This window comes from Haliotis rufescens, unplaced genomic scaffold, assembly GCF_023055435.1.
Source record: "Haliotis rufescens isolate VD_foot unplaced genomic scaffold, xgHalRufe1.0.p SCAF_55, whole genome shotgun sequence".
NCBI classification, from domain to species: domain Eukaryota; kingdom Metazoa; phylum Mollusca; class Gastropoda; order Lepetellida; family Haliotidae; genus Haliotis; species Haliotis rufescens.
Window position 1 is genome coordinate 636,183 of NW_025964279.1, and position 26,592 is coordinate 662,774.

The following is a 26,592-nucleotide window of genomic DNA, read 5'->3' on the forward strand; positions in this document are numbered from 1 at the left end:
TCCCAATTACCACCCCTTCCGATTGATCAATGTACACAAGACTTAACTATTCGCGTATAATACACACGCGTTATACACACTAATTATGGGCAATTAAATTCTGGGATTCAACATGCCAACAAACTCAATTTCCTGACTTTTCAATAACCTTGAGATAACATCATTCTCCTGGTCTGTTAAAACTACTCTACCCTGTTCATTGAAACGCCTTCGCATCATGCTCCGCAGCTGCTGCCATCATAATAAATCACACGTAATTTAAACTGCAATCATAACATAAAATTAGAGTCTGTATTCAGAATTTGACGAAATGAAACAATGGCTTACACAAGTTACAGCAATCAGTCTTCATGCTTGAACAGTTATTGATTTCACACAACCCGATAAGTCACACAACAGTATCATGTTCAACCACATGTTACAGTGTCGCATCAAAGGTGTATTCAAATACCACCACCGACTTACACCTGGATACAACGTATGTGTCAGTCGTGTTTACACGATTCTACATACCATTCGAGGTGAAACGATACATCGATGCACCGTGACTTTTCATACGATACACAATACATTTTTTCTGTATCAATACAAGATATACTTGCTAAAATGTATAATGTATTAATGATGCCCTGGCATTTTCGTCAAGAATTGCAAAACATGTTGTGAACTTCAACCTAAAAATAGCTGTAACGAACATTATCTACAGCTATCTTTTCCTTTTGAACCTGCTCTGAAATATAAGAGTCAAGATATTTTTCACGTTATTTGACGTCAATTTGCGTATTGCGATACGTATGTTGACCTTTGTATCGTGATATGTATTGTGATATGTATCGTATCGTGACCTTGCCGTATCGTTTCACCCCAACATATTTTACATGATAAAAGACATCAAAGTGGACTCCATGAGAATTACATTGAATAAAAAAGAACATCCAATGAAACAAAACAAACATTTTCATTAAAACGTCTCAGCTGATAGTTTCTTGTTGTAATATATTTGGTCTCAGTAATGCCACTCGTGAAGTAATCCGAGACTAGTGGAATTTTTAAAAGGACTGGTAGTTTTCTGAGAACAGAAAAGTAAATAAACTAGTTTGATATGTCAAGGTTTTGTTCATTTGCACAGTGGCAAGCATGAAGACTAGGCCACAATAAATTACTAGATTTCCATCCACATTTATAAAAAATATTTGGGGAAGCATTTCATTTGTTGCTGAATCAGAACAGTAGTTGTCAATGGATGTGATTTGCATGAACACTGGGTAGCACTATGGATATGGTGCATTTCAACACAAGGAAACAACGATTTTCTTCGTCTGGAGGTACTTAAATACAATATGTGATGTGAGTGAGTGAGTTGGGTTTAACGCTGCTTTTAACAATATTCCAGTTATATCACGGCGTGTCAGCTTAATGTGGGCGGAAAGCCTTAAGTCTAAGACGTTTACCACTTCGGTGAAACCCACGAGCACGGGTATGGTGCTGACAAACCTAGAAACATAATTGGGGCGAACTGGGATTCGAACCCACAATCATAGGTTTCTGGCATGCCCAAGGGACGCCACTCTGCACAGCGAATCGCGGCGCCTTAGACGACTGGGCCACCCGTGCCCCCAATAACTTGATGTAAAGTGGGGTGTTTGGTATTGAGGCCGGCAGGGGTTTGGCAGTGTAGCATGGGGATACAAAAATCTAATTATTTATTATAGCTTAAATTGTATTACATCATTGATATGTTTCATTCATATATGCTATCTCACAATTCAAAGCATCATTCAAAATAAAACCTCTTTAACATGACCTCCAAATGTAGCATTTAAATAACATAACAAACAATGGCGACACACAATGAGACAAAGTCAGATCAGAAGTAAATTTACACTCAAAATTTGGCACTCTCACATGTTACAACTTCTCTTGTAGAAATGCAAGAAAATTGCACAAATAAATAAACAATATTGTCATTAACATTATCACATCCTCATACATTATGGCAGTAAGTAAAACTACATAAACAAAACAAGGTCATCCATATGTCCCCCTCCTTGTGTGCTTACTACTGTAAACCAACCAGGGGAAGGGGGTATTTAAAAAAAAAAGAAAAAAAAAAGATCATAACAGAAAATGATTAATTCTCGACGGCGGTTTTCAACTTTTTAAAAACCTCGATTCATGGCACTGTGCACTATGTATCGTGACCCGTGAAGATCTGGGTGGAGAATAGGTCTTCAGCAACCCATGCTTGCCGTGAGAGCCGACTATGCTTGTTCTAAGATGCGACTAGCGGGATTAGGTGGTCACGCGTGCATGATGTCAATCACTGGATTGTCTGGTCCAGACTTGATTATTTACAGATTACCATCATATAGATGGAATATTGCTGAGTGCGGCTTTAAACAACAAAGAAACAAACTACACATTTTCTGTTCCTAACTTCTGCCTTGATGCAGCTCGTCAGGCCAAACCGTTATATTTTTTGGTCACAGATATGACAAACTGGAGCCAAAAGCCATAAACAAAAAAACAACAAAAAGAATATTACATTTACCCAACAACTTACTCGAATAGATTTCTTTTCAAAGAAATGGCTTCTAAAAGGGTAACTAAACTTTCCAAATAATAATACATCAAATACTATCTTTTGACACCAAATAATAACAAACTAACTACAAAAGAAAATCCTTGTACAAGTAAAATTATGAAAAATGTTTTACTTTAAACAGAATTAACATATATCAATTCCCAACTGACCCAAACAACGTAATACCAAATAAAAGAAAACAAAATTTACTTTCACAAAAAAAAATAAAAAAATTATTGGTTTGCAAAAAATCTGAAAAGCATATGTAAAAATAAAGTGGCCTTTTTCTGCAAAACATGCACACAAACAAGCATGTTTGGTTGAACAGAATGCAGGAACATACTTCTAACGCAACCATCCTACATCGTCACGTCATTAATACAATCGTGTTCTCCAGCTTCCAAGAATAAACAAATAATTGTCTTAGCACTTGATCCCCCAAAAGACAACATACTGGTACACTGTGAAAAACAACATTTGTCCTCTCATGATCACAGAGCTTTAACTTGGAGCCGATTACTTCATGAGTGAATAACCATAATTTCTTTCCACACTCTAGTTTTTGAAGTATGACTAACAATTCTGTTGACCTTTCTGTCTGATGTAAAATAAACCATGTAAATTAGATAAAAACATTTTTATTTTTTTTAGATGATCCTATACCATGTTAATCTCACCATCTCATCAATAGTTACATAAAACTTGTTTTATGATTTTCCTAAGAAGTCTAGATTAAGAATGCAAAAAGACTTATTTGATATCTTATGTTTTTTCTTGAAAAATAGTTTTTAAAAAATATGAAAAAAGTAAGCTTAGGCTTAATGATAAACAGCACTAAATCATTATTTTTTATAATATTATTGCATTTGGATTTTTGGGGCAGTCTCATCAACATACACTTTTTATAAATTACTCCACTCCTAACTTGTATTTTTCATTCTGGTGGCCCTTTTCTTCACTTTTTAATTTATTCTATATTTCTTTGTTGATAATATATTATCTCACACTAGTCAGATATGCTTATACATTTTATACACAGTTCTCAGCTTGCTTGCACAGTGCACTTAAGTTACGAGCACCTTGGTTCAGTCTGGTGACAGACAGACCCAAATATTGATAGTTCCCAGCATCACTGTCAAATATACAGGCCAACATTCGTGACATACTGTATCCGTTATAACAAGCTGGGTCATGTGCATTACACTGCTGTTAGGATCAGCAACAACCTTCAGAGATACCTTATCTCAGCCAAGTCCAATGTCATTATTCATGCTGATAAGTGTAGAATGAGGTGCAAAATTCTTTTAAAAAATAATATCACTTTGTTCAGGAAAACTTGTCAAAAGTTTAAGCCACGAGAGAAATTGGTTTAAAGAATTGTGTGAAATGAAAAGTCTTTTTTCTTGAGGAATTAAAATACGTTTGGAGAAAATTTTGTTAATTTTGCAAGCTTTTATTATTTAAATTCTAATTTAAGTCAAAAAGCTTTTTGTCTAAAAGTTTAAAGGCCTAAAACCGCATATCATTTTCAATTTTACATAATGATGCTCTTTTGGAAATCCATAAAACGTGTCCTGGACTTTGACCACCACCACCTATTAAACACAAGGTGAGGTGAAATGGGGTTTAACGTCGCGTCCAAGATTATTGCACTTATAGAGCGACGTGCATGTACGTGTGTGTGTGTGTGTGTGGCTGCTTGTACTAGTCCGGACTGATGCCGATTTATAGTGCTAGCTCACTGAGATACCATGCCGAAGTTTACCATGAATACCCCACTCAGACACAGTATACTGACTCCGAACCGACCAGTCCTTTTTTTAGCCCCTTAATGCCGAGCGCCAGACAGGGTAACAACAAGTACCATCTTTTAACGTCTTTTGGTATGACGCGGCCGGGGATCGAACCCTGGACCCTCCGCTCTTTGGGCGGACGCTCAGGTGGGCCCTGGTGTTACAGAGGAACATATCTCTTGGCAAGTTACATTGGTGCCATTGTTCCGAGTATGCCTTTGTTCACCCAGCAGTCTGTGGGTACCTGGTAGTTTGAGTGAGTGAGTGAGTGAGTTTGGTTTTACGCCGCTTTGAGCAATATTCCAGCAATATCACGGCGGGGAACACCAGAAATGGGTTTCACACATTGTACCCATGTCGGGAATCGAACCCGGGTCTTCAGCGTGACGAGCGAACACTTTAACCACTAGGCTACCCGACCGCCACCCTGGTAGTTTGAATGTGACTGTTAACCCAGCGCCTCACAGGCAGCTTGGCTAGTATACTCCCAAAGAAGCTGAGAATGAAAGCTGAGCATTCACTTGGTGAATGGCATCTGACACATAATAAAGGAAATTATTTTTATATTATTATTATTATTATTATTATTATTATTATTGTTATTATTGTAAATGCATTTCAATTATATAGAACAATTACCCGTTACTACTGTTTTTCACATTACATTGCACTGCAGCTTTTAAAATTTGTATAGATTAACATGACACTGTTAAGGGGGGGTGCCATCTCCGTGTATGACGTCTAACATTTAACTATCAAGTTATCATGACACAATAAATAGCTGTATATCAGTCACGTAAATTGACCACGCCCTGATTTACCCCACCCCTTGATTTATCCCTCCAGCAGACAGCTCTGACCTCAGAAAGCTAACATCAGGTAGGATTGCAGTAACCCTGTTTTCTTGGAAAATAAATAATCAATTCTGTCATGAGATTACAACTGACAACAATTACCGTATTTGACGTAATATGCGCCCCGCTCATATGAACACACACGCCGATCTTTGCTAATATATTGGCTAGTGAACAATCCCAATTAGCACCCCTTCCGATTGATCAATGTACACAAGACTTTTTTATTCGTGCATAATACGCACTTGTGTCATATATTAACATTTCAGGCTATCAGCATAAACCACGAAATTTACAATCTTTCAACTGTTTTTTTCTCTCACCTAAATAATATTCTAATAAAAAAAACCTATTTCTAATTTTGAGAGCACCCTGGGCGCTTATTACGTTGAATTCGGTAGTCATGAGAGCTGTTTGCAAAGTTAGGTTTCATAAAAGATGAGTCACTTTTCAATGTCATCAAAGATGTAGGTGTTTGTTGGATTTGGACTATTTAAACACTTAATCGCTTCCTTCACTTATCCTTTGACAAGTCATGCGATTCTCATTTATGCAATGTGACGAAGAATTTCCTTGTCACAATAAATACATCATGGTAAATCCCACATCTGATCTGCCTAAACATCTGGCTTTTAGAAATGAGCATCCCTCCAGGGTGATATTACAAATGCAAGTTCAAGAAGTGGACTTGGGCCCTGTTCACAAAGCAATCTCCAGCACTACGTCTACCATAAATCTATGTTAACATGTGGAGTTATGATGGTCATTGTGATACGAGCACCTTGCACAACAGGGCCCTGGCTATCAGGGACTTATCTACGATTCAAAACTAAGTGCCCCTGGCATGCAATTTTGAAATTTGTTATTTTATTCAAAATGGGGATTTTTTTATAAAAAATTATTTCTTAAATTCAGAGGTTTTTTAACACTGTATTCACGAGATTGCATTCAGTGCAATAACATAAAACCCCTTCAAATTTACTGGTTCTGTTATCAGTGAAATACAGGTTACCTCTACCAAGCCAAAATATAAATTTTCAAATTCATAATTTAAATTTGGGAATTTTTAATGACATTTGTTGCAGATGGGGTCAAATATCGACCCCTGACCAGGTCCAGATAAATTCCTGGCAATCCTCTGGAAAATGGATTAAGAACAAAACTGTAATGATTTTCTTTCCTCCCATAAATTTCTTACATGTTTTGGAGATGGGTGTGACTGGTAAATTATAATGGGTGACTTTACATTGATAAGGCTACATTTTTAAAATTTTAAGTTTCATGGATTTATTCCAACTTTTCCAAACAAGGTCGGTCGAAATAAAAATTTAAAAAAATAGTTATGTCAATCATTTACTTATTTATATGAAAGTCAGTCTGCCGTGGAGTTAACACTGCAGCTGGCTTCTTGAATCACTGATAGTGACAGACATAGAATTTATATACAACATTTTATATTGTATACGAAGGTCTCTAATAATTGTTACTCGCGAAAACATACTAAAAATAATTTTTATGTTTAATTTATATCTTTTCCAGCTGCTTTTCAGTAGGGGTGGCGGGTCTGTGAAACAAAAAATAAAAAATGTGTTGTCTGAAGTAGGAGTAAGCAAATATTTCATATTTGCATTATATTTTCCTTACTGCGGGTCAATCACAAGGAAATAGTTTCTGTGATATTCCAACTTCCTCTACACATATCAAACTTTTCCTCCTGAAATTTCGTAAGGAGCAGTGTGAAAATTTGAGAGTTCAATTGATTTTTTACTTATTCACTTCAGATTTACATAAGCCAATCTAAGAGGCCCTAGCTTCAAATCAATTAATGCTGAAATGGTTTTGTCAATGTAGAACCTGTTAAATTTAATAACTAACCAATGGCTGCCTTACTTGCAAAAGCACTACACTAACTATTTTATTTTAAACAAAACAAAAAAACTAGAAGATTTTCATATTGATGTCATTAGTTTCTTGTTCTGGCTCTAAAATTTAAATTTAAAATTTAAATGTTTCTAAACTTGTTTAATAAGACTGTAAACAAATCCTATTTGTCATGTTTGTATGCTTTGGGTTTTTTTATCTTTAAAAATAATCAACACAAATAACAGTTTAATATAAAGATCTATCCATGAAAAATAGAAAGGTCAATAAAATCTGTCAGCCTGAACCCAAGCGACAATAATTTCCAAGAAAAACCCGTTTAAGGGACACACAATGCTTGGATGAACACAGCTGGAATTGCAGGAATGATTTCTGTCTTACATAGGCTTACATTGCTTAAAACACATTTCAACAATTTGTTCGTTTGTTTATGCTGCAATCTGTAATATTCCAGCTGTATGACGGCAACCTCTAAGTAATCAAGTCTGGTCCAGACAATCTGTGTCAACAATTCTGCAAACCTAGTTACAAATAAGAAAGTCACAAAATGACCACCTCGAAATATGTATCATGATACCTAATCATGTTAACTTGCACTGTTTTTGTTTGAAATCCTCCATTACAATTGGCCCTTAGCGCTAAGATGATCGAACTCACATACTTTCACATAGGCTTACGATAGTCTTAGCGCTAAGATGATCGTAACTCCGATACTTTCACATAGGCTTACGATAGTCTTAGCGCTAAGATGATCGTAACTCCGATACTTTCACATAGGCTTACGATAGTCTTAGCGCTAAGATGATCGTAACTCCGATACTTTCACATAGGCTTATGGTAGTCTTAGCGCTAAGATGAGCGTAACTCCCCTACTTTAACTCCCCTAAGATCACTTTGTGCAAGATGGCCCCGGTCTAGATAAATCCCTGAAGCATGTCTGCTTTATTTTGGAGGTAACCAAAGAGACACAGATATTACCAGCTTGTTGGAATCAATGAGCACCTATTCTACCATAATCAGGTGAAGTCTGGGATTCCAACCCACGATATATATTTGTTCACTAAGAGGTTCAATGGTGTTCATGGTGTTGGGTGAAAAGGTTTGTTTCTGGGAGTTGACTATCAGGCTGAAGGACTCTGTGATTCCAGGATTTGAGGGCCATTGCTGAAATGCCCCTCTTTCGGAAGCAAACACTGACCAATGCATTTTACAGCTATTGGACAACTGCAGAAGCCTGCAGTCAAGCTCAAAATGGATATACAAATTGTGAAACAAATTAAACTTCACAACAGCTATGAAGTCTTTTTTGCAAAGAATTCAGTCATATATGATTTATGCTGTTATTGGTTTTATGGTGTTTTTTTAACCCAAACATGCAGAACTCATTCATGGCTTCTCAGATTTCAAAGATATTTGAAGTTGATTCCTCCAGACTTATAAGGTCATTAAAACCTGTCAACAACTCATAAATAGATATCATGTGTTATAGCAAGCAGGAAAATAGTCATATTCTTGACAATTGTTTCCTGCTGAAAATGATAAAAGGATTAAGATATGCATTCAGTGTAATAATCCCCGTCTTTGAAACTACTTAACAGTGACCTTGTATAATATTCACTCACCACTTCAAGACCAAGCATTGAGGCATTCAGATCTGTACTCACAGCGAGTCTATCAGATACATCAATTCCATTCAAAAATATTTTAACAATCAGATCTTTTGATTGGGGAGATTCGTGAATCTCAAACACAAGCCTCGAAGCTAACGGAAGAATTTGTTCCACAGGCAATCCAAGGACTGTCATCACCATGACAACAAAGTCTTCCTCAGCCGCCATAACCGAAAACCTCTCGTCCCCACTTCCAGCCAGCCATTTGAACAATCTCTCAAAAAATGGATAAACGTTCAGATGTGCATAGCTTTTGAAAGTAGTTGTGGACGTTATGTGATTGAGATAATCATTAGCTGACTGGAAAACATCATCTAAATTTGAAATGCTGATGTTGAAACAGGTGCCATCTTTGCATGGATGTTGCCTCCTATCACATACCCATGACGAAAGGAAGGACACGATTTCACGAGGGGCAATGTCCGTATGATAAGGAATGCTTATTTTTTCATTGATGCTCCTCTCGATTTTGGCAGTTTCCTTAAATATATGAAACCCTCTTCGAACTACTTTTGCAATCTGGTGTTGGAGGAAATCAGATTTGGGGCAGGAGCATCTATGACTGGGATATATTTGACAAAAATTATTCAAGGACTTTTGGACAGTTGTCGAAACAAAGTCTTTCTCATGAAGCAGGCCATGCAGAAACGCAAAAATGCTTTGATAGGCAGCTTCGTCTTGTATGCAGTGCGCTGTCAACATCCCCTCCACGGAATACGGTTCATCGAACCCAAATTTGGAATATTTTCTTCCAATGTATTCACCTAAAAGTATATGCTGGGTTGTCCCAAGGGGAGACAACTCCTCATACTCACAGAACGGTGAATCGGGGTATGGTCGAAATATTTTGAATCCATCTTTCTTTGATCTCATATGACGATAAATATCAGCAACTTCGGGGAAACTTTGAACTTTGCGATGGCTTGCGAGGTTGGCGTGGTGCTCAAAGTCACAGCTAATATCGGGACTGGTCATGTTTTCGAAATCAATCTTTGTGGCTCGCTGTCCCGGCGAGATCAGGATAAGAACCTTCTTCAAGTGGTAGCCAGGAACTGAAGAACCTGAGAAGACAAGAAATAAAGCATCATGTCAAACCTGGGGGTTCAATCGGTGAACGTAATACAATGTTTCATCATTTTGTAGTGACCTTTCCCAATATGTGAACGTTTGGGTGAACCCTGTCCTTCCTTGACAGAGAGTGAGTGAGTGAGTATGGTTTTACGCCGCTTTAAGCAATATTCCAGCAATATCACGGCGGGGGACACCAGAAATAGGCTTCACACATTGTACCCATGTCGGGAATCGAACCCGGGTCTTCGGCGTGACGAGCGAACACTTTAACCACTAGGCTACCCGACCGCACCCCCTGACAGAGATATCTGCAGAGCTCTAGTTAAGCTTTTGGTTATTTGGGTGTTTTACCCAGGTGTTTGATTTTGATTGGGTATCCACAATTTTTAGAGGGTATTCAAAAAAAATTTACCCACCCTTTTCTTGACATTTGGGTATTTAACTAAAAACCTGTTTTGTAACAACTCCTGTAAATCATTTTTTTTGTTAATTTTTTTTTTTTTAATTTCCAATCGGCAACTAATTAAGATACAACATGTACCTTGACTCGGCACGATGTGCTTTTTAATTGGCATCTGTCAGTATATTTGTCTTAGAAGCTTTACCGAATGTAACTGTCGGTAAGTGAATTTGGCGATCGGCTGATACACAATCATTTTATGTAACAATTGTAAAATACTCAATCGTTTTATCTAATAGCTATAATATACACATTAATTTTACTTAAATAGCATACCGTATTTGACATAATAAGCGCCCAGGGTGCTCTGGAAATTAGAAATAGTGGGCTCTTATTAGAATATTATGTTCGTGGTTATGCTGACAGCCTGAAATGTTTATAAATATTTTTCCAGAATTTAATTGCCCATAATTAAGGGTGCATATAACGAGTGCGTATTATACGCGAATAAATAAGTCTTGTGTACATTGGATAATCGGAAGGGGTGCTAATTGGGATTGTTCACTAGCCAATATATTAGCAAATATCCCCGTGGGCGCTCTTTAGAGAGAGGCGCTTTTTACGTCGAATACAGTATTTATAGTTTTTGTTGTGTATTTGATATGCTAGGAATTCATTGTCTGTGTATCTGCGCAAGTTATCTCAAGCTCTGCAATGACAACCTCCCCAAATGGTCACACACAATGTTTCCAGCCTAGCATTGGTCCCAATCAACCTAACCTGGTCAAAAGAGGATCAAAGCTATCGGTGGCCTCGTGAATGGTCAGGCATGGATGGCATTTCATGGTGCCCCTAGGGACTGGATCGTCGTCTGGTCCAGATTTGATTATACGTGCATACGTGCGTGCATGTGCTTTGGTTAACGCCTCACTCTGCAATATTCAAGCAATACGGCAGCCGTCTGCAAATATTCACACATGCGTTCACACACACGAACACACAAAATCGAGTCTGGACCAGACAATTCAGTGACTGATGTTGTCAGCAACTATCCACGCAGCTTATCTCGAGCTTTGCATCTGGATATAGTTAGTTAGTTAGTTAGTTTGTTGTTTAACGCCGTACTCAGCAATATTCCAGCAATATGACCGCGGTCTGTAAATAATCATGTCTGGACAAGACAATCCAGTGATTGATATCATGAGCATCGATCCACGCAATTGGGATCGATGACATGCATCAACCAAGTCGGCGAGCCTGACCACCCGATCCCGTTAGTCGCCTTTTACGACAAGCATAGTCGCCTTTTACGGCAAGTATGGGTTGCTGAAGACCAAATCTACCCCGAAATCCTCACGGGTCGCGTCTGGATATATTTTGCCCTAGTTCTTACTACTACCAGTGCCGCCGTCATATAGCTGGAATATTGCTGAGTGAGGCGTTAAACAACAAACCAACCAACCAACCAACTACTACCAGTGAAGATTTACAAGTCAAGGTTATTGGTTTACCATTTCAAGGTTGCAACTTGGCACTGGCCTGCTAGCCCTGAGTGACAGCGTCAGTCTTGTTTAATGTGAGAGGGAGCCTAATGGCCAGTGGAACAGAGTTTCTGACTTTTAATTAGATATGTTTTGTCACTTTTCAGGTAGTTAGTCTTTCAGGTTAATTTGCATCCCTAATTACAAATTTGTGCTAACCAACGAGTTTGGGCAAGTCGATATGATAAGTATAGCAATACCCATATTTATGTCAAATCACGTGGAAACTTTTCGACTTTAAATATTTCAGAGCAGGTTGAAAAGGAAAAGCTTACTGTAGACATGTGTTTGGAGCGGGAACTCTTAGTAGGAAACTTAAAACTTTATTTACAACATATTTTGCGATACTTCACTGACAAATAAACCGAGTTGCAGGTTATTTTTTTTCATGTTTTTAGGAAGCATATCATCTTGTATCGATAAAGGAATAAACGCATCGTGCATCGCATGTCTGCCGAGTTTCACAGCCAGATGAACACAGGAATGAAACCTGGGTGTGACAAGCAAGTACTCAGTCACCTGGGCTAACCCTTTTCCCCTTCATGACAAATGACAGATCAGTATCCAACATGCCTGCACATCTCATTGTAACTACAGGAAATGCCTTGACTTACACTGTGACTAGGTCTAGCAAATTAAAATCGATAATCGGAATTATCACCGATGGAAAAAATACTAATGATTATTTATATTTGTTTGTTTGTTTGTTTGTTGTTTAACGTTGCACTCAGCAATATTCCAGCTATATGACGGCGGTCTGAAAATAATCGAGTCACAATCCAGTGATTGACATCATGAGCATCGATCCACGCAACTGGGATCGATGAGATGCATCAACCAAGTCAGCGTGTCTGACCACCCGATCCCGTTAGTCGCCTCTTAGGACAAGCATTATTGATAAGAAAATTGTGTCACCAATAATATCTCACACAAACTATTGCCATGAAATAAAGTTTAGATTTACCAAAAACAGACTTGTTATTTTCTATAATGTCAATTGCTAAAGATGGAAAGTAACTGTTGTTGTTATATCTTGAATGTCCACAAAGTAATCCCTGCATAAATGTGCCACCATTCTCCAGAGGAGTTAAAAAAGTTTATTTCTTTAGGACTTTTTTTTGGCACATTTGCTCAAAGTTACTTTTCCGATTTATATACAGTGATCCCTCGCTATTAGACTCTTCGATAAAGCGCTACCTCGGTTACTACGCGCGGTATCGCATAGCTCCAAAAATGTATGTACACTTTTAATACTGAGAGTTTTACACAGCCGTGATTGTATTGTTGTTCACTCTGTACTTGTGTAATTAATTGTGATTGGCTCTTCACTCATAGCGTCTGTTTCTACCATTATCGATCGATATTTTCATGTAAGTAGACTACATTCACATTAAATGTGACAGTTAAGGCTTGTAAATAATAACAAACGGCGAAAACATAATGGATATATATTTTTACACTATGAACGGTAAACAACTTGTATCATTGCAATGTGCGAAAAGGCGAAGATCGTGAGATTGGCCGAGCGCGCTCCCCCGCCTAGGCCTCGGTTAAACGGCTCATCGTCTATAACGCCCACCAATTATTTGGACCCCATTGGTAGCGTTGTAGCGAGGGACCACTGTATTAGTTAACAATTATCGATCTCTATGATCTGTAACCACAGCTAGCCCTAACTGTGATCCAATCTCATTAAAATAAGATCATTTTCATCATTCGGGGGATGGCAAGAGTAAAAGATCTGATTAAAGTCAGTCAGTGAGTTGGGTTTAACGCCGCTCTTAACAGTATTCAAGTTATATCGTGGCATGTCAGCTTAATGTGGGAGGAAAGCCCGAAGTGATGCAGGTCTCAGACGTTTACCACGGTGAAACCCACGAGCATGGGTATAGTTGACAAACCTAGAAACATAATCGGGACAAACCGGGATTCGAACCCACAATCATAGGTTTCTGGCGTGTCCAAGGGACACAACTCTGCACAGCGATTCGCTGCGCCTTAGACGACTGGGCCACCCGTGCCCCCAGATCTGATTATAATGAAAATGCATTGCAACTCAAATCAATATGAATTAAGTTGCTATCTAATCCTTTGCTTGGTGCCCACGTTTAATAAACACATTTCTGCAGATCTACACACATCTCAATCTGTCCTTACCAGCACACTTGACTTTTGATTTATGCTCTCATATATTTAAAAACATTAAAAACAATAAGCAAACAAGACACTAACTTCAAGAAAAACAAGATACAAAAAACAACATTTGATGCCTGAGTCTTGTCACGTAATGTCCCTCTTATCAGTAGCTTGCAAGGTAAAGTATTTGCAGTGTTCTACCAAGAAACTAGACATTAAGTGCTTTTTTATTTGTGTTTTGTTAACATCGCACTCAGCAATATTCCAGCTATATGACGGCGGTCTGTAAATAATCAAGTCTGGACCAGACTATCCAGTGATTGACATCATTAGCATCGATCTACGCAATTGGGATACGATGACATGCATCAACCAAGTCAGAGAGCCTGACCACCCAATGCCGTTAGTTGCCTCTTATGACAAGCCTTTTACGGCAAGCATGGGTTGCTGAAGATCTATTCTACCCCGGATCTTCACAGGTGTAATATTAATTGAGGACAGGGACCCCTTCAGCATAAATACACGGGGTCATTTTCAAAACTTATGGGGCCACACTTTGAGAGACCATGTAAAACTTGAAACCCAATAAGCAGGTTATTGATACAGAATCACCGTCCACACGTAACACAAGTGACATACAGCAGGTTTAGCATGGCATCTTTCTAAGATGTAAATTACTGCAGCTACAACATCCGAAGTCAAATATTTCGCCTCAACAGCTTGTCTGTCATCACTGCTGTTAGCATGTCTCTTTAAGGTACTCGTTCTAAAATCAGAATTTACTTTGACATTGAACAAGTTTTCACATGATTTCAACAAAGCTGACATGTCGTAGTATTTCGTTGAGCTTTGCAGCAACCACATGTAGTCTCGAAGCCATGTTCACTGAAAATTTCTACATTTCTCGGTTTTTCCACCTTTCCTCAGACTGTCACCATGGTTACTGTGTATCGCTAACATAACTTGTGGTTGGCGATTCTGAAATCCTGGGGTCATCTGAGCAGAAACATCTTTGGCATTATCAAAACCATGACTACAATATTTGGACAAATGTGAAAGCTTGATGATGATTGGACCATTTGTGACTTTAAGCCAATTTAAGTTACTGAAGGTAAATTGAGACGCAAAAAGCAATGACGTTTATATTTGATAATAGAAGTAGCTGTTTTGTTGATGTGTTCTGTTTTGGAAACAATCAGCGACTACCATAATTATAAAAAATAAACCCCTCTACATGAAAGCGCCCGATGTCCCACTGAGCTGAATATTACGTGCCCATCAGTAAACTATTGCGAGAATCCCGCAAGGCCGCTGCCTCTGCAGCGCACTGTTTTTGTGAAGCCATACATTAGCGAGTGAGTGAGTATGGTTTTAAGACGCTTTTAGCAATATTCCAGCACGGCGGGGGACACCAGAAATGGGCTTCACACATTGTACCCATGTCGGGAATCGAACCCGGGTCTTCGGCATGACGAGCGAATGCTTTAACCACTAGGCTACCCGACCGCCCAAGCCATACATTAAACCATGGATGGAATTTCCCTTATTTGAGTGAAACAGAACACACAGGGACAGTAAATTTATGTCTATGCAACAATGGCTCTGAATGCAACTGAATGGGTCTTAAAGATTCAAACAGACATATTCTTTTCGCACCCTATGGACTTGCTATACAACCAGGGGTCCAGAAAATTTAAAATCCCAATCGGACATTTGCATTTAGGCCACGCCCCCTTCAAACAGCGTATTTTAGTACGACTTTTCACACACATTACAAGTTTACGTATTCATAATATGATGAATTATGAATTGTTTCAATTAAAATTGTTTAATTCACCGGACAATTAATAACAAATAATATCATTGTAGATTTACATGGAAAACATACGTTTGTTTCTGTTATAATAACGATCTGTTAACATAGTGAACGGTCTAATTAATATTCATGAGTTATATTCATGAGTCTGCTCAAGTGTACGCGTTGTAACATTTGGATCGATACTATTATCCCATATTTGGTTATCACGTGACCTCACAGGAAAAGTGTTTTTTTAAACTAAAGATTTTTTTAAAAACAAGACAGATAATTTAATCACAAATACTAAAATATCGTTGATAGCAATAGTTATTTGAATACTTTTTTCATCTGTACTTAATTATTGACCATAAAAAAATTGGATATCGATCGTCTGAGAAAGCAAAATGGCGGTCAATCAAGATTCAATATACGACTAGCTACTGAAAACAATAAAATCTGCAAATCCTCATTTTATGTCAACCAAGTGAAAGTCGTTAGCCACGACTTACAAAATGATCGTCAAGACTTTGAGGGTTTGGCAGATCCGCTCGACTGATCTGCATCGGTCGACTGGCTGTCGTCACGCTTTCGCTTCTTGTCTGAGGTTACGTATTGTAGCATTGTGAGGATAATGAGGTACATCGATGATGCAAGGTATTAATGTACAGTTGTAAACACCTTTCACTCAAATTAACAAAATGTTCTCAGTAATTAATCCTCCATTAATCAGTGTCAACTCAGTTTATTGCCTATTACAGTGATTGACCGATTGGACTATCATGTAGGTACGATGTATTTACAGCAATCAAAACAAAGAAAGCTTGTCAGTGTAGATAATCTTCATTGTGTTGCAACTGCAGACAGAAACTGCTCAGTCCTAACTGTTGATCATGTCCGGTCAAAATTTAAGAATGTCCGGACAATACTTTTTAAAATGTCCGGTAAGCAATATTTTAAAACGGACATTTGAGATTCCCAATCGGACATGCCCGGCGCATATGACGATTTCCGGACCCCTGTATACAACTTATAAGCATACATTCTTTGATTATACGAGTTGTGGATGCAATTTTTTGTGTCCGGCAAAACTATTCATATCTACCTTCACTCCCTGAGAAAGCATTTTCTGACAAACGACAGTAGTCCATAAACCCGGGATGAAACAAGGGATCTGATTGGTTGTCCACGGTGAATCGCATCGCATTTCCTCCATTATTCTCTTCTGGGGTCCATAACAACCTCTGGTCGTCACCGGACACATGAAGAGATGGATCGTCACCGTGGATACACGGGAAGCACAAGCAAAACACTGAAAACATCAAGTACATAAAATCAACTTTTATCATCATAAATAAAATAGGAAGAGAAAGGAACTTGTATTGTGTGGACAGATTTAGATTCAACATGTATTTGTTTTACAACCACACAATCCTGTCTACTCTGCTATACAGCCACACAATCCTCTCTACTCTGCTATACAACCACACAATCCTCTCTACTCTGCTATACAACCACACAATCCTGTCTACTCTGCTATACAACCACACAATCCTGTCTACTCTGCTATACAACCACACAATCCTGTCTACTCTGCTATACAACCACACAATCCTCTCTACTCTGCTATACAACCACACAATCCTCTCTACTCTGCTATACAACCACACAATCCTCTCTACTCTGTGATACAACCACACAATCCTCTCTACTCTGTGATACAACCACACAATCCTCTCTACTCTGCTATACAACCACGCAATCCTGTCTACTCTGCTATACAAACACACAATCCTCTCTACTCTGCTATACAACGACACAATCCTGTCTACTCTCCTATACAACGACACAATCCTTTCTACTCTGCTATACAACCACACAATCCTCTCTACTCTGCTATACAACCACACAATCCTCTCTACTCTGCTATACAACCACACAATCCTCTCTACTCTGCTATACAACCACACAATCCTGTCTACTCTGCTATACAACCACACAATCCTCTCTACTCTGCTATACCGCCACACAATCCTGTCTACTCTGCTATACAACCACACAATCCTCTCTACTGCTATACAACCACACAATCCTCTCTACTCTGCTATACAACCACACAATCCTCTCTACTGCTATACAACCACACAATCCCCTCTACTCTGCTATACAACCACACAATCCTCTCTACTCTGCTATACAACCACAAAATCCTCTCTACTCTGCTATACAAACACACAATCCTCTCTACTCAACTATGCAATCAGCCTCAAGAGAGACCAAGCGAGTAAAACTAAAAGCATACTGAATACTCCCAAACCCAATCAATACCCAATGTAGAAAGTACTCAGCGGCCCAAACAATTATCTGGAGGCCCCCTGAAATAAAAACAAATAAAACAGCTACAAGTGAACCCCCTCTCCCCTTACCTGTAAGGGCTGCCATGATTGAAATAAATCTGTCACCAGTGGTGTGACAATGATAGCCTATAAATGTCATCATGGACAAGCGACGTGATCATCTGCACATAATTTTACCGGTCTAGCCCCTAACCCAGCAGTCTCTACACTTATAGGGACATCACCAACAAGCATCCAGCTGCTAAATATTAGCCTGTGGATCTACATCAACAGATGTGAAGCATTTAATGAGACGAGACATTAAACATCTGATGATGGAGATGTTTTGACACAACAATTGTACTTGTTATTCTCCCAGCAAGCTTATTTTCAGTAATAAAGATGATAATCAAAATTGTTTTATCTATCCCGTAAATGTTTCTTTTGATATTTTATCATGCATTGTGCTTCTATTTCAATAGTTCTGGTTACAACAAAATGAAAGAAAATATTTACGATCTCATTTGATTAATAGGATAATTATTATTCATAAGGAATGTTTAGATATGTTGGATGGTCATACCTGTATCATAAATACCAAAAGCTATCTATTAACAGAAAACTGATTTTGTGGATTTGTCCAAGTTCACTCCCATAAACGGAACTGCAACATTCTGAAGTTTTCAAATTGTCCCCATTAAGACAACAGATGTGCCATGGTGACTCTCATATTGAAAATATTTTCCTCAATGAAAATATACAAAGCGAAAACTCCAGTACAGCATATTTTCTACAAAATCACAGTGAAATATGTGATGGGTTGGTTAGTTTCAAATCACACACCTGAGAAGCCTTGTATCTCGGTTAAATTAGTATATATATTAAAAATTGATTGAAACATTGATCCATGTTATTACAAGTGTCCTTGGTCCAGCTGTCAGTCATTAGTATTTTTCTCAATCTCATTAAAATCAGATCTTAGATCTCGCTACCGCCAAACAGGGTGAGGTGAGGTGAAATTGGGTTTAACGTCGCGTCCAAGATTATTGCACTTATATAGCGATGTGCATGAACGTGTGTGTGTTTGTGTGGCTGCTTGTACTAGTCCGGACTGATGCCGATTTATAGTGCTAGCTCACTGAGATACTATGCCGCAGTTTAACATGAATACCCCACTCAGACACAGTGTACTGACTCCGATCCGACCAGTCCTTGTTTTAGCCCCTTAATGCCGAGCGCCAGACAGGGTAACAACAAGTACCATCTTTTAACGTGTTTTGGTATGACGCGGTCGGGGATCGAACCCCGGACCTTCCGCTCTCCGGGTGGACGCTCTACCACTGGACCACGGAGGCGGTCACCGCCAAACAAAGATCTGAGGCCATCCCATTACGGGTCACGTTTCAACTGTCACTTTCATGATCTGGTAAGTAGCGCTCTGATTGGTCTTTTCAAAGGTAACTTGAGTCAAACATGATAGATTAAAATGGGCAAGACCGTTACCTACACATAAACAATAGTTTTCATGTCATTTTGTCTTTGATCCCATCTTGCCGTAAAAGGCGACTATGCTTGTTGTAAGAGGCGACTAATGGGATCGGGTGGTCAGGCTCACCGACTTGGTTGATGCATGTAATCGTATCCCAATTGTGTGGTTCGATGCTCATGATATTAAACACTGGATTGTCTGGTCCAGACTCGATTATTTACAGACCGCCGTCATATAGCTGGAATATTGCTGATAACGGCATTAAACAACAGGAAAAAAAGAAAGAAAAAAGAATGGATGGTCAGGCTTGGTGATTTGGTTGACAGCACGTCATGGTACCTCTTCAGCATGGACTGTTGCTCGTAATACCAATCACTGGATTGTCTGGCCCAGATTTGATAACATACAGGCCGCCGCCGCCATATATATATATATATATATATATATCCACATAAAAGGTCATAAAAATGTAAATGGGTAAAATGTCAGCTGCCACAAAGACTGTCATAATGCAATCGGCACCGTTTCAAGTGGACTAGACTGCCTTCTCGTCATTCCGTTCACATTTATATTTGCCAGTCTTATTATTTGTCTTCATTTTCGCGCTTTTTATGTGAATCAGCAATAGAAACTAACACTTTTAGTCAACTAGTCCTTATAATGATAACATGGAGCTGAATTTCTACTCGTCCTTATGATACCTTAACCGCCTGGATGCCACAGGGACATATATATCCCTCCTCTACAACCCTCAGTTTGAAGTCGAACAAAATTCAAAATGCATCACCCACACAAATACACTTCACAGTTTTGAATAAGGTGGGAAATTCCCTGATCTGTGATATCTTCCAATGACCTCTGAAAATTAGGTACATCGTAAATGTCGGCATTTTTTATATACATTACTAAATCACTACTCATAGCGTTATTTGCATGTTTTGAAATATAAATTTCGGATATTTACTCGGAGAAATGAATTTTAAAAATAGCATATTAGTGATCACGGGTATCTGTCTTTTATGAAATCACCAATGATCATTCCAAAACGTCTCCGATAACCCTAGAATCGTTTCAAATGTTTTTGAAAATATGCAAACACGAATGTGAACTTTCCGTCATATTGGATAGTGTTTACAAAATCACGTTTCAGGTACACCGGTTATGAGACACCTGTAACATCACGTATATTTCAAACTTAGCTGCGATACATACATCCTTGAATTCCTCATACATTTTAGAATCAAATGACCAATGGTCTTTGTCACCAATACAAAGTGGCTAGATGAAATCAAGCAAAATAAGTTTGGTGTGAAAACAAGTGGTGCGCTGGAAAAACTGCACTTGTTTGAAATGTAAACAAAGCAAAATTCAGATTTTACACAGTGTAACATTTTCTACCTATTTTGAGCTATCCATTCCTCAGTTCGTTCACAATAATATCATATTGGCTCAACATTTTCAGAATATGCAAAGGAAGAGAATCGTAGGAAGAATTAGGGAATTTGAAATAGATACATTGCAATGATTTGATATTTTCAACAAAAAATTGTCAAAGTCACCGTCCTGTGTGACGCCATGACCGACGCAAAATCACGCACAACGACAACGGTATTCACTTTATCGGAATTTCTTTTCCGTTGGTTCCAATGGTTTTGCATTATATAAATCAATGGGTTCTTTCTTTTTTTCAATATTGTGATCACAGGATATTAAACTGTTTACTTTATTTCTCCAAGAATTGGAAAAAGTATTAAAAAAATCCATGCCAGGTTCCCCGTTGGTTCAACCTTATACAATTATCCTGATAATTTTATACCAATAGAGCTTTCATCGCATCTTTTATTGTTTAATTCTGAGATGAGACGAAGAGAAGTAATAACATATTAATGAACAAATATATGTCCAATATTGAATATAATTTTGGTTGTTTTGAAATATTCTTTTGTGTATTTCATTACGTAAATTGATGCCAAACAGGTGCATGTCTTGTCCAATTTAGATGCACGATAAACTATCAAATTGTTTACATATTCAAGACATTATTTACTTGGTGAAAGCAGTCATTTTATGTTGCGTCGAAAAAGAGTCAAATTCCGTTTTCCACATCGAGATTTTCCATACCATGAACGAAAATTAGGGGAGATATATTTTTATCAAAATACCAGAGTCGTCTTTCTCCGACATTATCAAAGACATAAAACCAGCCATGACGTCAAAAGGAATGGTGTTATTTATTTGGTATTTCATTACATTTGATGATAAGGCTTGTGCTCCATTAATAATGGTGCTACATCAGTAACATTACACTTACAGTTTCAATATCGATAATTGTCGCACAGTACTTTTATCGGTGTACAAAAAAAAGCGGAGGAATTTACTGTTTTTCAATGCAGAATATATTCTCGGACAACACTTAGAAGTGTCTTTTTCAAAACCGGTTTAATATTTGCAGTTAAGTTTACACCATCAAATAGGAAATTTAATATTCTCCACCTCTGCGTAATTTTATAGCCAGAGGTAGATCCAGTGCCGCGTGAGCACAATTCACGCACAACCTTCACTTTACCGATCTTAGGAAAATGTGCATCAGAAAAAAACCTCGGCATCCAGAGGGTTAACTATTGGGCAGTTTGGCAAGGACTATTGGACTAGTGCCAATTTCTAATGCTGTGAATACTCCTAGCATACCTTGTGAGAGGTAGAAAAGTTAAGAATACAAGACACTTTAGATTTGTACTTGTTTTTATTTCATTTATTAGAATGTTGTCATGTGCATAATGCTTCATTTTCACAGTTGATAGGATGACCACCAATTGGGTCTTGCAGATAAAAATATTGTATGCACATTTTATTGAATTATTATTAAAGGTGACTGTATCTTTAACTTACAGAGACAATTTAACACACATCAAATAAGCACACTGACCATGTTATAGTTACTTTCTGAATCACATCGTTCATTTGGTGGTCTTGAGTTTTATATTCATATTCCACAGATCATACTTTAGCACAGGGGCTTGTAACGCTAAAAATAGCAGCTATAGGATATATGGTCACACCCAGTGTCAGTATACTATATAAAAGGCAACTTTATATAGCATACTGACACTGGGTGCGACCATACATCTTGAAGCTGCTATTTTTTTGCGTTCCAATTAAGCACCTGTGCATTTAAGTACTACATATGTTTTTATTAAACTTATTCTACCCCATTAAACAATTTCCAGATGTCAATACAATCTCAACAACCAAGTGATGGACGGGTGATTGATCTGATTGAGATGCTCCGAGGTCAAGGTGACCTACTCACCGAGATCTAATAGATTATTTTGTAAATATAGGCCTAAATAACACCTACCTGGCAGACCAAGGACACACAGTCGCAGGATGAAAAACTCCACATGCATCCAAGACACCATTTTCCTGCAGCGAAATTGGCTCTTGGGTTCGAAAAATGTTTTCACGTTTCAAAGTCATTTAGTCTATAAGTGCACATTCACGAACCATAAAAAAATCTATTACTTCCCGGCGAATGTTCTCGTCTACTTCGTCAAAACCACGTGTTTTTCAATCGCACCATCAGGATCGTTTCTACCATTACACCAATCGCAGCGGACTGTGTTGAAGTCAAATGACAATGTATATATGACACGTGTAAATTCATGACACGGAAAGACGACTGGAGCTCAGGTAGTGATGCTGTCTCCTTCAACACAGCCCGACTTCCATAACGACGACCTGAAACTGCACGTTGTCGTACGAGGGAGCAGTCATTTACTTCCGTACATTATATAGACTTGCTGGGGTGCGTGTTTATATTATTTTCTTCGGGAGACAGGTACTTCAACGGCCTTCCCATTAATAATTACCATTGCTGTCCGATGTTGTTTTATGGGCACGTGGATCTAAGATTCCTCCGTTATAAGACAGATAAATAATTACCAACTGCAAAATAATAGGCCCACATCAGCTGTACACAGAAACCATATACCGATATATGGTCACTGCCCTATATAATTCAAAATAATAAAAGACAAAAATAATAAAAAATATTTTTTCCTAAAGGTAGGGACAGGTAAAGCACATTCTACCCCACATAGCAATCTGAAATTAGTATGGACCCGTGAAGATCCGTGGTTGAATAGGTCTTCAGCAACCCATGCTTGCCGTAAAAGGCTACAATGCTTGTCGCAAAAGGCGACGAACGGGATCGGGTTGTCAGGCTCGCTGACTTGGTTGATGCACGGTCATCGATCCCAACTGCGTGGATCGATGCTCATGATATCAATCACTGGATTGTCTGGTCCAGACTCGATTATTTACAGACCGCCGTCATATAGCTGGAATATTGCTGAGTGCGGCGATAAACAACAAACCAACTTAAATGAGTATGAATAACAATTGAATGGGCAAATGGGATTGAAATCTCGCAAGCGGGGTTAAAGGTGATAAATTTGTTATAAGAGCATATACTTATTAACGGCATATATCCATATGTTAAATAACACCATAAACGTCACCATTACGTCACTGAACATAACGGCATAGTATTCAACTGGATGACGTCACATAAGACGATCGGCAGACACAGTGAATGACTTTCTCAATTTAACGATGCATCGGCAATGTTTCAGACAATATAGCGACGAGAACAAGTTATGAGTTTACAAAAACACATACAATATGTTACCAATACATCAAAGTTGTATTATACTCCAAAAACAAACATATTTAACATTTTCAGTTTGTGAAGACTACGGAAAATTGGCAGAATGGGTTCAAGTTGTAAAGAAGTTAAAATAACCGACTTTGGTTGTCTGTCAACTCAATTTTCATGCATTGCTTCATATCAAGATAACAGTTAATTATAAGCCTCATTTTACAGAGACAATAAGCCAGTCTAGGTACAACTCTTTGCTCAAAATATCAATCACTGGAGTGTCTGGCCCATACTCGATTATCCACATATGCTTTTGGCGTCCGTGATGGAACTACCGGCCTTCCGTATGGAGGAGTTTTGTTCGACGCCACACCCAACACTATTGCGACTGTGTATAACCCTGCGGACAAACCGGAGGTCAGTGGTATGAGCAGACACCCACGACATCCGGCTAATAGCCACCATAGTTTCGAACCCCCCCCCCCCCCCCCCCCCCCCCTCTATTTTTTGAAAACCAAATGTAAAATGTAGGCAGCAGTAAATTTCTGAGAGAGGATTTGATATTTTGAACCCCTCCCTTTTAAAAATGCTAGCTCCGCCCTTGATGCCAGCCACTGGCTTGTTTGGCCCAAACTCGACTATTTTTCAGGCCACCGTCGTATAGCTGGTATATTGCGGCGTTAAACAAACAAACAAACAGACAAACAATTTACGGACAGAAACCCTGCCGTATCCTTACAGCTACACACCTCAGAATCTCTGTACTAGCAGGAACACTAATGATTCTAGAACGTACGCACGCACGCGTGCACGAACCAGGATGCAACTAAGACATATATCTATTATATGCATAACCTTACAGGTGAAATGTCCGTATTTATAAACACTTATATAAATTCAAATCGCTTCCTTCTTTACCCATGTAATCAAACCCCATCTACGCTGATATACTCTGCAAATTGATTCAACGCACATTGCATTAAGGTGAAGTGGAATTTCAAGTGTAGCGTTGCATGCATATCCGTCATATTATATTGAAATTATTTAGGGACTGATCATTTATTATAGGGAGGGGGGCATGGAAAGATATTTTATTTTATTTTATTATTTTATTTTGTTTTTTTCTTTATATATTTGTTTTATTTTTTTATTTATTTATTTATTTATGTATTTATTTATTTTAATTTTTTAAATAATTTTTTAAAATTTAATTTTATTATTATTATGGGGTTTGTGATTTGTCAGCAAATTATGATTCAGTCTAAGACCAATCGAACCAGCCTCATATAGTAAATTACCAATCCCTGATATGCAGTGAACGTTGTTGAACGCCGCCCCTCCGTTCCAGCAACATCTCTGAAGGTACATCACAAACAGGTTTCACACAATGCATGGGTCTTCGCCTCGATGATGGAACACTTTTAAACATAAGGCCACCCCCCGTCCCCGTACATGCAATTCTTTAGAGAACTAAGATCAAAGGTGAACGTTTATACCTTAAAAATATACTGCCGGGCAAAAGAAAGTATAATGAGTGAGTGAGTGAGTTTGGTTTTACGCCGCTTTTAGCAATATTCCAGAAATATCACGGCGGGGGACACCAGAAATGGGCTTCACACATTGTACCCATGTCGGGAATCGAACCCGGGTCTTCGGCGTGACGAGCGAACGCTTTAGCCACTCGGCTACCCGACCGACCCTAAAAGAAAGTATAAACCCATGTTTGAAGGTGTCTAAAAATGACAAAAAAATGTTATTCGATGTTGATGTATTTGATACGGGTGTCACGAAAGTCACGAAACACGTGTTTAATTTGTGAAATTGCATGGTGAGTGATATGAAATACGCACTGTTTACCAGCTACTGCTCCGTGATCACAATAAGCCCCCGGGCCTATAATTAGTATCACCATGTCACGATCAGGCGATAAAGACATTCTTGTGCAACATATTCCCACCAATAGAAACTTTTTAAAATTAAAGCAGAGAGACCACTGGAAACCAAAAGACCACCGGAAACAAACGTCCTTTCATTTCGTTTTTAAGTCAGTTTGTTATATATTATTTAACATAGGGTTGTTATTAAAGACCAAAACGACTCCTTTAATAGGTTTTATAACCTGCCCGTGATTCTACACTCAACGGCATATGGAACATCAATAAGCAAGAACTGAGAAAAGAGAGTATATTGTAGTATATACCCACGTTTGATGGTGGCTAAAAACAAACAAGAAATGTTGTTCGATGGTGGTGTATTTGATGTGGGCATCATTGTTGTGTTGTGGGCCTTAACTGCAATGTTTCGGCGACGATTTTCAGCCCAGTAACGTTTTGACAACGTTTGTCCTTTCAAGAGTATACTTTCTCTTGCCGAACAGTTCAG

General features: G+C 38.4%; 1 protein-coding gene across 3 annotated transcripts; it reads right to left on the reverse strand.

The window, feature by feature from the left end:
* Positions 1-8,156: 8,156 nt before the first annotated feature.
* Positions 8,157-26,565, reverse strand: LOC124144978 (2-phosphoxylose phosphatase 1-like). Of its 3 annotated transcripts, none has more exons than XM_046514602.2 (3): positions 26,415-26,565; positions 16,831-17,037; positions 8,157-9,843 (listed from the first exon to the last, which is right to left on the reverse strand). In XM_046514602.2, exons 1-3 carry the CDS (start codon positions 26,479-26,481, stop codon positions 8,660-8,662), a joined length of 1,458 nt encoding a protein of 485 aa, XP_046370558.2. In that variant the 5' UTR covers positions 26,482-26,565; the 3' UTR covers positions 8,157-8,659. The 3 variants fall into 3 exon arrangements, with proteins under 3 accessions (XP_046370558.2, XP_046370559.2, XP_046370557.2); XM_046514603.2 differs by lacking the exon at positions 26,415-26,565 and adding an exon at positions 22,909-23,330; XM_046514601.2 differs by lacking the exon at positions 26,415-26,565 and adding an exon at positions 18,152-18,537.
* Positions 26,566-26,592: the final 27 nt, after the last annotated feature.

Coding starts and splice junctions, on each gene's coding strand:
- LOC124144978 (XM_046514601.2), bottom strand. CDS start 18,224: ATGATGACATTTATAGGCTATCATTGTCACACCACTGGTGACAGATTT. Junction 17,038..18,151: donor AATCATGGCAGCCCTTACAG/GTAAGGGGAGAG, acceptor TGATGTTTTCAG/TGTTTTGCTTGTGCTTCCCG. Junction 9,844..16,830: donor TGCTTTCTCAGGGAGTGAAG/GTAGATATGAAT, acceptor TTGTCTTCTCAG/GTTCTTCAGTTCCTGGCTAC.